This window comes from Ptiloglossa arizonensis, chromosome 11 (genome assembly GCF_051014685.1).
Source record: "Ptiloglossa arizonensis isolate GNS036 chromosome 11, iyPtiAriz1_principal, whole genome shotgun sequence".
NCBI classification, from domain to species: domain Eukaryota; kingdom Metazoa; phylum Arthropoda; class Insecta; order Hymenoptera; family Colletidae; genus Ptiloglossa; species Ptiloglossa arizonensis.
In genome coordinates this window covers 16,951,995-16,962,531 of record NC_135058.1, presented here as the reverse complement: position 1 = coordinate 16,962,531, position 10,537 = coordinate 16,951,995, and the positions used below count along the sequence as shown (strand labels likewise).

At 33.1% G+C, this 10,537-nt stretch overlaps 3 protein-coding genes across 3 annotated transcripts; 2 read left to right on the top strand and 1 right to left on the bottom strand.

The window, feature by feature from the left end:
* The first annotated feature begins 642 nt into the window (after positions 1-642).
* LOC143152920 (lysosomal acid glucosylceramidase-like) lies at positions 643-3,563 on the top strand. Its single transcript, XM_076323541.1, has 7 exons — positions 643-787; positions 878-1,208; positions 1,512-1,777; positions 2,110-2,541; positions 2,829-2,908; positions 3,010-3,284; positions 3,385-3,563. The coding sequence occupies exons 1-7, from the start codon at positions 745-747 to the stop codon at positions 3,485-3,487; spliced, it is 1,530 nt and encodes a 509-aa protein (XP_076179656.1). The 5' UTR covers positions 643-744; the 3' UTR covers positions 3,488-3,563.
* A 405-nt stretch (positions 3,564-3,968) lies between these two features.
* On the top strand, positions 3,969-7,472 carry LOC143152921 (lysosomal acid glucosylceramidase-like). The gene is made up of 7 exons (XM_076323542.1): positions 3,969-4,120; positions 4,415-4,745; positions 5,179-5,444; positions 5,945-6,376; positions 6,597-6,676; positions 6,764-7,038; positions 7,127-7,472. The coding sequence occupies exons 1-7, from the start codon at positions 4,078-4,080 to the stop codon at positions 7,224-7,226; spliced, it is 1,527 nt and encodes a 508-aa protein (XP_076179657.1). The 5' UTR covers positions 3,969-4,077; the 3' UTR covers positions 7,227-7,472.
* Mrps30 (mitochondrial ribosomal protein S30) lies at positions 6,705-9,747 on the bottom strand. The gene is made up of 4 exons (XM_076323539.1): positions 9,049-9,747; positions 8,330-8,931; positions 7,828-8,221; positions 6,705-7,723 (listed from the first exon to the last, which is right to left on the bottom strand). Exons 1-4 carry the CDS (start codon positions 9,498-9,500, stop codon positions 7,507-7,509), a joined length of 1,665 nt encoding a protein of 554 aa, XP_076179654.1. The 5' UTR covers positions 9,501-9,747; the 3' UTR covers positions 6,705-7,506.
* Positions 9,748-10,537: the final 790 nt, after the last annotated feature.

Below are 10,537 nucleotides of genomic sequence, written 5' to 3'. Positions count from 1 at the left end.
TCTTCTTTGTACTTTTGTATTCACGAATAAACCTTTATCGCTCGTACTTTCCCATTTTCTTCCATTTATCTACCAATAGTGATATTTGAACTAAAACTATATTTTTCGTAAACTGTAACAATAATAATATCGAAAAATTAACAATGTATAACAATGAAGTCAGCCGCACACCGTAACCACTTACTACATTAATGCCGACAAAAGACAGAAATGCTTTTTAAATGACACACAAACTGCAACTTGTGTAAACAACTGCTATGCAGGTGACAGCGAACCGTGAACAATCATATTTCCCCTACCACGCTCCTATATTTACACAACTGGCTATATAACAATTCATTCATCGTTTCGTCTTAATTGCTTTAATTCCAATTTAACTACAATTTAACAACAGTTGAAGCTTTCTTCTTTTCTAAAGATCTATTACGTAATATACGATAAACAACATTTCTCTTATCGACATTTCTCTTTCATCGACTAAAATAATCTACAATAATAAAATCTGCTATTCAATTACAGCCAATCGGTATTTTAATACCATCGACCGCTAAAAATTGACTTATCGGGCGGCAAATTAATTCTATAGCAGACATTGACATTTCAAATAAATGACAAGCGAAATGTAAACGATTGTATTTCCCCTACTAGGCTACGAACCATACGTACAAACGGTATATAATAATTCATCAGCGGGTAATTTTACTACATTCGGTTTCGCTTTCACTTCAACTGTCGATTTTCAGCATGTGGAAGTTATTTCTGATTGCAATTTTCTTCCTTGTCGAAAGTAATGTTATAAATTCTATATTTTCCGTAGAATTGAACGTCAATTTCAAAAGGTGTAAACACGTCTAATAAGCAGTATCGTTAATCGCAGGCAAGGTCAGAGATTGCGTACCCTACACGGTTGGAACTAACACAATTGCGTGCATATGCAATGCAACCTATTGCGACGATACACCGTACAATGATCCGAAAATCCCAAGGGAAGGAACTTATTACCGATACGTGACAAACAGAGAGGGTATCAGGATGAAAATGTCAGAAGCGATGTTTGACAACGATCCCGACTACTCCCCCGCCGTCACCTTAACCATAGATACTACGAAGAGGTACCAAACGATTCTCGGCTTTGGAGGTGCATTTACCGATTCTGCCGGTATAAACATTCGAAAACTCAGCCCGGATACTCAAAATCAATTAATTCGGTAAGGCCAAAAGATTAATTCGTTACATCCAGATCCTGTAGAAAGAGAAACGAATTTTATTTCCAAAGCAATCTCTCACGAATCGTTTGAAATCAGTAATTTTATTCCGTGTAACTTACGCGTTAATTATTTGCCTGTGTATAAAACTATTTTTACTTAAGAATGACATATACGGTGTATAAATAGCATCATTTAATCGTTGCACCAACACTTTTTTCAGAAATGTATATTCGTTACTTTGCGAGTAAATTCAATTCGTTCAAAATATGCTCCGAATAAATAATTGAATTTTGCGATTCGCAGGACGTATTACTGTCAAAAAGCGGGTAGCAAATACAGTTTAGGTCGCATACCAATCGCTGGTACGGATTTCTCCACGAGAGTTTACTCGTACGACGACATCGCGGACGACGTTTCGCTTCGTTATTTCGCACTTGCGCCAGAGGATTACGAATATAAAATACCATACGTGAAGAAAGCCCTCCAATTGAATAGTAAAATGAAACTTCTTGCCAGTTCGTGGTCAGCTCCTGGATGGATGAAGACCAACGGCGTATTCGATAAATTTGGTAAATTTAATGGTATAATATTGGGAAAGATGGAAAATTTTTCATAGCAATGAAACGCAAAAGTAATATACAGTAGTGTCTCGAGCATTGATAAAGTTTCTTGTTCAGATTCGCATTCAGGAATCATGCCCACCATCGTTTGCATTTCTTTGACTCGAGCTTAGTTCCAAGAGTATAAGACTGTGAGAACAAAGTTTCTTCTAAATTCCGACAAAAAGTTCGCTATTCATGTTTTCATGTTGACAATTAGCGGATTTGATTATCGAGCATTTTGCGAGACATTACTGTACTTACTTCGGACAGAAATTACCGATCATATACCGATTGTTTAGGTTACTTAAAGGAAGAGTACTATCAGATCTATGCAAATTACTTGACGAAGTTTGTCGATGAGTATAAAAAAAACGATATCGACATATGGGCCGTTACGACGGGTAACGAACCCACAATCTCCTTCATGATTAATCGTTCGACCATTATTACCATGGGTTGGACACCTGACAGCATGTCCAAATGGGTTGGTAATTTTTTGGGCCCGACTCTGGCATCGGCGACGAACGCGGTAGTCTTGGCCCTCGACGACGACAGAGAATTATTGCCCGATTACGTTGTGCCGTTATTTAAAAATGAGAATGCATCGAAATACACTGTAGGGACCGGTGTACATTGGTATTTTCCAAACAAAGCACCTACTATAACGGTCTTGGACCAGACTCACGAACAATTCCCTGACAAACTGCTGCTCATGACTGAATCATCTATAGGTGAGCTCTTCCGGTAGAAATTGTCTGTACATACACGTATATTAACGTATATTAAAAACACAGAAATGTTACTCGTGTGGAGGAAGAAATAAAAACTTCATTGCGGAAAATACCTTTCTTACAAATATTTTACAAGCTATTCAAGTTTACTTGGTGTTATTCGGCACTACTTAACAGCACTGAATTTAGGAAAATCACGAGTTACATTAAACTTTGTGTAAATAACTCATATCTGTAAAAAAAAAACTATTTAGAGAGTGTAAGAAATTCATTCTATACTCGTGTAGGACCACCAACGTGGAAAACTCCAAATGTTGCGATGAATGCGTGGACTTATGGAGAAAAATATATTTTAAGCATAATAGAGGTAAGACTATTGTTCTGGTTATATCCTTGTCGATTCGAAACAATTCATTACGGTCACGATATCGAGAAGATAATTTCTAACGGTGATCATTCCGCTTCAAGTACATAAATCATTGGTCGGTCGGGTGGATAGATTGGAATTTGGCTCTTGACGAAGAGGGTGGACCAACATGGAGTAAGAACACGCTTGCATCGGCTATCGTTGTGAATTCAGAGAGAGACGAATTCTATAAACTACCCACATTTTACGCTATCAGGCATTTCAGTAGGTTCGTTGACAGAGGCTCTGTCAGAATTTCTATCACCGATACCGATACAATCAAATCTGTAGCCTTTCTGACACCTTCGAATGAAGTTGTCGTTGTACTATACAACAGGTAAAGGTTAAGTCTAAATACGTTGGAATGCAACTTTAGAAATTAACAAGTGAAAACATCTAGTAACTTATTACAATTAAAATTTCATTTTGTTTTCCAGCGATAGTTCTCCAATTTCTGTGGCTCTTAAGGAAGCACAACGAAATCCGCTACAGTTAGAATTATCTCCATACTCTATGAACACCGTAATCTATAAGCTATAAATACATTTTATAGAGAAGTTGAAATTTAACTTAATTGTAAGTTACCTGAAATAATAAATGATCATTCAAAATCATATTTTTATGTTTAACGGGACAATTGATCAATGTACTGAAAACGTATCCCAAAATTAATATACACGTTACATCGTCTTATGTAAATATCAATTGACTATACATCGTTCGAACGTACCAAAATACCAAACAGTATTAATATGGACAAAACTTTTTCTTGTTCTCGTTCATTATTCAATTATGGTAATATTCAGCAAAAACGATAAACTTTGTAAATACCTTTATCAATGTTTATGGTAATTTCTAAATAATTCTGGAACTACAATAGTGAAATCACTTTTGCGACATAACCAGCAGTCAAAAAAATATCTAACGGTGATCATTCACCGTTAGCAGTCAATTAAATATTTTCGTGTAACGTAGACTTCATACATTAAATATTTCTAATATATCTACCAAGTGAGTACACTTCAGGCATATTTTATTCTTTATCGTGAAGTAAAATACACAGCAGAGCGGATATATATCGCTTCAAGCATTTAACGCCAACTACATTTTCGCTAACGAACATTTCGATTATGTGGATCGCATTTATAGTCATAGCCTCCTTCCTCACTGAAGGTAATATTTATAAAAATGGCATTACTCTCTGTAACTCAACTTAATCATCTTAAATTATTCGTAAATTATTTGGGATATGAAAAAATGTTTCAAAGTACATACAGTGATCAGTATTTTGTTACTTCCTTGCCTCTTTACACCTCTTGCATCTGTGTACAATACCAAGATGTTTCTCTTGATATCGTGCAACTTTTCTTTAAAACATTTTTGTCTACGGTAAACAATATACGAGTAATTAAGATGATTCCAAGGTCTACAACTCGCAAACAATTGTGACAGTTGCATCGATCGTAGGTAGCACCAAAGACTGCGTGCCTTACACAGTTGGCACTGACATAGTCGCGTGTATTTGCAATACAACGTATTGCGATGATACACCGAATAATGATCCCACGATCTCGGAGAAGGGAAGTTTCTACTGGTACGTGACGAACAAAGAGGGTCTTAGAATGAAGATGTCAACGGGCCGCTTCGACACTGATGAGAGTTCTCTTTACGGAACTACTTTAATCATAAATACTGAGAAGAGGTATCAAACGATTTTTGGGTTTGGAGCTGCGTTTACCGACTCTGCTGGTATAAACATAAAGAAACTCAGTTCGGCTGCTCAAGATCAACTGATTCGGTAACGATACTATCTTATAAACAGAATACAATCGATATAAGGATCAAAAAATTAAATCGTTATGGTTGCACTCTCATAGGTGTGAAAACAAATTTTATTTGAAGGTCGATTATACAAATAGTAAATAGTCCACATTGCCATTGAACGCAAAAAAGTATTTGCAATAATTATTATGCATATGTATATATATATATCATATTTACTTACCCGAATGAAATAATGCACCTTTTCTTTTTGGTGTGGCACAAGCTGTTCTCTATATAGCATTCGTTTATAAATTCAAAGAAATAAATAGCATCGATCGACCGTAATTACTCCAACGCACTTCACAAACACAATACTTTTCACGCGCTTGTATTCTTAATAATTTATGCGTAAACTCAATTCTATTCGCGTATACTCTGTATAATTATCGAAATTTCACTATTCGTAGGGCGTATTACGATCCGAAAATAGGAAGTGGATATACCTTAGGTCGCATTCCAATTGCTGGAACCGATTTCTCAACGAGACCGTACACTTACGATGACTACCCTAACGACACATTGCTGGAGCATTTTTCCCTCGCGCCAGAAGACTACAACTATAAAATACCATACGCGAAGAAGGCTCTTGAATTAAATCCTGAAGTTAAATTCATCAGTGCCGCGTGGTCGGCTCCGCCATGGATGAAAACTAACAACAGACTCAATGGATTTGGTAAATATAACATTATAATGTTGATAGCAGAACAAAATAACACGGTGTTGTATTATACAACGTAAACATTTTCATTTTAAGTGGGCCCATCAAAGAGAAACGAAGGTCACGTCGACTTTCCACATATTATCGTAAATATAGTATATTTTCATAGTATCCGATAACGGTTATTAAACAGTATTGGACAGTGTTTATTACACATTGCACATTTTTATTACAAATTTTTATCTTGATAACGACTAACGTTTCATTCGTAAATCTCAATTAAATGTTTGTCCAAACAATAATTTATTCAGATAAAAATAATTGAAAAGCGTATATTCGAAATTATTGACATACAATTCAAGGTCATTTAACGTGAATAATAAATCCGACATATAAGAAATAGTTTATTCAAAGTCGATAAAAAGTAAAGCTTCGCATTTTGAAAAGACCATTTAATTACCGATGCATTGTATTATTTCAGAAGATAAAACACCAATCTTTTAACGTCTGTTTAGGTTTCTTAAAAAATGAATACAATCAACTATGGGCTAATTACTTGTTAAAGTTTCTGGACGAATATAAAAATAACGGCATTGACATCTGGGCAATATCAACGGGTAACGAACCGATGAATGCCTACACACCCAATTTCCCCTTGACCACTATGGGATGGACACCTGATAGTATGGCTAACTGGGTTGCCAAATTCATGGGTCCAACTCTGGCGTCGTCGATACACAATGAGACACTGATCTTTGCTCTAGACGATAACAGAAATGTAATGCCCTCCTTCGTCGTTCCAATATTTAGCGAAGCAAATGCATCAAAGTATACTGCAGGAACAGCTATACATTTTTATAAAGATTCCATTGCTCCTCCAATTGTACTGGATTGGACCCACAATTTATTTCCAGATAAAGTCCTTCTCATGACTGAAGCATCCATAGGTAATTTTATCGCGTACATCTTCGTAAATTGCGCACGCATACACAAAGTGCATATACCAAATACATCAAATTGAAACGATTCAATAGCATACAATAAGAAAATAAAATCAACCTTTAAAAATATACATACATATACGAATATGTGACTTTAAAGTCAGAGTTACAAAGAGTTAACTGTATTGTATTTAATATGGTAAAATTTCACTCCGGATTTGCATAGGTCCACTATCATGGGAAACTCGAAACGTCGCGTCAGATACATGGAATCGGGGTGAAAATTATATTTTAAGCATAATAGAGGTAAAAAATATTATTCTGATTACACTCGTGATGATGGAACAAAATTTATTTTGATCGCAAAATGAACGAAACAAATTTTGGTTTAAGTACATGAATCATTGGTCAGTCGGATGGATGGATTGGAATTTAGCTCTTGATGAAACAGGTGGACCAAACTGGCTTAACAATTACATTGATGCTGCCATTATGGTAAACCCAGACAAGGACGAATTTTATAAACTACCCATCTATTATGCCATTAAACATTTCAGTAGATTCGTTAACAGAGATTCCATCAGGGTTTCCATCACTGATACAGACAGTATCAAATCTTCAGCCTTTGAAACACCTTCAGGGGAAGTTGTTGTTGTGTTGTACAACAGGTAATAGAAATTATTTTTGCTACTGTATTTAAAACAGTTATCCACCTATATCAACTTAAACTTTCTAAAATTTCATTTTATATTTTAGGAACAATTCTTCAAAATCTATAATTCTAAAAGATTTGCAGAGGGGTACTTTTCGCTTGAAACTATCTTCATATTCTATGAACACTGTGATATATAAATAAGAACGATTAAGTTATATGCACTGCACCAACAGGCTTTAAAATGCTATTAATTTGTAGTATTACCTACAATAAAAACTAATAGTTAAATAACATATTTTTACATTTAATGTGAAAATTGCTCATTGGGATATAAAACAATGTATGTTGAATTTATAGTATAATGATAAATTGGACAAATTTATGCAAGCATTAAAAACATCAATCTGTAACAACATATTTAAATAAAATCAAATAAATCAAATTGTATTTAACTATTTTATATTTACATCAACTAAGTATTTTATGCATCTGGATAATATGTCTTTGCCCAACGACCTATTTTTCTTTTACGCGGATTTTCTCTAAGACATCTTGGTATATACATCGGTTGATGATCGTCCAGTCTTCGTTTATTGGGTCTATAACCAAACTGCCATGGATCGCGTTTCTTATCCATAGATCTCTCTTTGTAATCAATCATATAAATTTTCTGCCAATTTGCTACTTCAGGTATTTTCCTATAAATGAAAAGAAATAAATTATAATTTTATCTAGTGATCGATAAAAATGTTTCACTGTAACCAATTTGCCTAGCTTTAATTATATTTAAGCAATTACGTACAAATGTCTTTCTCTATTAGACATCAGATGTTTAAAAGTATTTTCTAGCCATGTTCTCCGCTCCGCGTCTGAAATATCAGCAAGATGTTTAACAGATTCCCCTAAATATGGTTTCATATTCACTCCCATCCTTTCTTCAGGTACGTTGATATAGAACTGAATTAATCTTTTTAGAACAGTATCATTAAAGCCATGAATTTTCTCATTTTCCACCGAATCGAACAGCTTCTCTGGTTTGGTTATCCAACATATATTACGCAAAGGATTACCACTTGCATTTTCTGAATGTAATAATATGGTATTTAGTTGATAAACACAGAATGACCACCATGTGCCATCTGTTATAATAGTTTGAGATACTAATGGATACGTTATATCATTAACTGTAGAAAAACCTAAAATTTGCAATAAGTAAAAGAAAATTATTTTTTTATTCAAGTATTAAACAAATTCATTTGTTAAATAAAACATATCATGTATGAAAAGAATCGATTAATAAATACCTTGATAACAAGCTTGTGATAAAAGCCAACCATAAGATGCAAAAATAGCTTGCACTGTAAGTGCATCACATATATTGTCAAATTTTAAAGTTTCTAGCTTGTTCATTAAATGAGTCGCACTATGATACGACAGGAAACCAAATTCAGCTGGATCACCAGGCCAAAATCCAGGTATGCTGGTAGCTTTTTTGTATGCAAATTGATACCCTAATACTCTGGGGTCAAATTTGAATTCAGGAACATCAAATTGTGGATTTTCAGAGTCACTTAAAGAAAGAATTTCTTTCAATGGAAATAAATGCCTTAATTGTAGAATTGGAGAACCACTATATTGAACTGGGATATTGACTGGATCGTCTGCATAATCTTTATTCCACTCTGAATTTGTTTTTGCTTTTTTAACTAAAGTTGGAGGATCTATACCACCTACAAACCAAAATGCTTCCACTCTTGGTTCAAAATCTATTTCAGTTTCCAATAAATGTGATACTGTTGGAGACAAATAAGCCAATATTAGTCTATTGATTTGATAAATAACTGAATTTGTGATACTATCCTGCAGTTTTCTATTGTCTTGTATTCTCTCGAGTGTCCGATGTTTTCTAAATGAAACAGAAATTCGATTATTAAAAATATATTGTACAAAGAATATTATAGCTTATTTTATTAAATTAAAAAATGTCTATAATTGTAGTTTCATTATAATAATTTATACTTACAATCTGTTACAATACTCAAAGGTAAGAATATCCTCTATAGGTTTTTTAAGATTCTGTACGAAAATATCTAATTGTTCAGGTTTAATCGAGTTATCATAAAAATCAGGTAATTTATGATCATTTACAACATGAGTTCGTGTAATATATTGGGCTTGATGCAACGAGTTATATGGAATCTCCTCTGTTAATTGTAACGACTTCCAACCATAATAGCGTGGCATATTAATTCCATATAACTTCTCCTCTACAGTTTCCAGCTTTTTGATTTTATTGTACCAAATCTCCTGTCGAGATTTAATTTTACCTCTTCGGGATAGATCCAATATTTCTGGATAAATAATTTCATCTGTCTCATTTGACTTAGTAGTTAAAGAAAAGGCATACTTTCGAGTTGGATTCTTTATAACAGCCACAGAATAATTTAATAGACCCTTATGAACTTTGGCAAACATTATTGAAAAATATAAAAAATCTTCGAATTAACTTTTAATGCTAATATTGAGGTTATATGTGAAAATATGACCAAATAATACTACTTTTTTTTTATCAACCACATATCTTGACGTAAATTATATTTAAATTAAACCATCGTCATTTTCTTTAAAACGAATTAAAAATTATGAAGATATATTAACATCGTATATGCATGCAATAACCCGTCTCTCTTGTGCTCAACAATTTTTAATATTGACCAATGAGAAATTTTCTTTGACTATTATTCACTAGTACTTTACTACACTAGTTACTAACTTTATGTACTTATTGAAATTATTTTGTAATTGATATGTAATATAAATCACAATTTTGGTATTAATGGTTTCCTATTATTAACAAAATAAAAAAAAACCTTTGTTTTTTTCAATTTAGGTTTAACAAAATTTTAAATACCAACGTTTAATTGTCGTAAAATAAAGGTACATATATTTTAAAAATTAAGAGATTCAAAATTAATAATACAAATTTAATTACTCCAGTTTTTGTTATAATCAAATTATGTTATAAAATTTCGTTGTTATTTTGTATCGTCACTTGCAATTCTGTCTCGCGCGCGAAGATGTTTGACGAAGCAATATTAACCTTTCAAAACGTTTAATCTCTGGAAAACAAATCGCATGAATCATTATGAAATAACAATGCTCTCTTAATAGCTTATGATATCTCAAGATTAAAATAGTAAAGTTTGTTAATTCGAAGATTAAACTTTTATTTATTAAATATATTTTATTGCGTTTTAAAAATAAATTTTTATATATATATATAATTAATATGTTTCACGTTACATTCAATTAAATGAAATACATAATTATATGCAGTATGCAATATTTGATAACCATTAATATTGAAAAACGTAAGTGTACATTGAAATACTTGAAAGTATAAGAATGCATAACAGAAATTAAAATACTGGAATATAATGTATACTTCTACAGCATGTAGTTACATAAGCCGCCAAGCGCCTGCGCGTGCAAGATCCAGCTATAACTTTTCC

What these genes read in the sequence shown, in the direction of transcription:
- LOC143152920 (XM_076323541.1), top strand. Translation starts at nt 745, where the DNA reads ATGTGGAAGTTATTTCTGATTGCAATTTTCTTCCTTGTCGAAA. An exon ending in CGGCGTATTCGATAAATTTG is followed by an intron (nt 1,778 to 2,109) that starts GTAAATTTAATG and finishes CCGATTGTTTAG; the next exon opens with GTTACTTAAAGGAAGAGTAC. An exon ending in ATATTTTAAGCATAATAGAG is followed by an intron (nt 2,909 to 3,009) that starts GTAAGACTATTG and finishes TTCCGCTTCAAG; the next exon opens with TACATAAATCATTGGTCGGT.
- LOC143152921 (XM_076323542.1), top strand. Translation starts at nt 4,078, where the DNA reads ATGTGGATCGCATTTATAGTCATAGCCTCCTTCCTCACTGAAG. An exon ending in GCTCAAGATCAACTGATTCG is followed by an intron (nt 4,746 to 5,178) that starts GTAACGATACTA and finishes CACTATTCGTAG; the next exon opens with GGCGTATTACGATCCGAAAA. An exon ending in CAACAGACTCAATGGATTTG is followed by an intron (nt 5,445 to 5,944) that starts GTAAATATAACA and finishes ACGTCTGTTTAG; the next exon opens with GTTTCTTAAAAAATGAATAC.
- Mrps30 (XM_076323539.1), bottom strand. Translation starts at nt 9,500, where the DNA reads ATGTTTGCCAAAGTTCATAAGGGTCTATTAAATTATTCTGTGGCTGTT. An exon ending in TTTGAGTATTGTAACAGATT is followed by an intron (nt 8,932 to 9,048) that starts GTAAGTATAAAT and finishes TGTTTCATTTAG; the next exon opens with AAAACATCGGACACTCGAGA. An exon ending in ATCACAAGCTTGTTATCAAG is followed by an intron (nt 8,222 to 8,329) that starts GTATTTATTAAT and finishes TGCAAATTTTAG; the next exon opens with GTTTTTCTACAGTTAATGAT.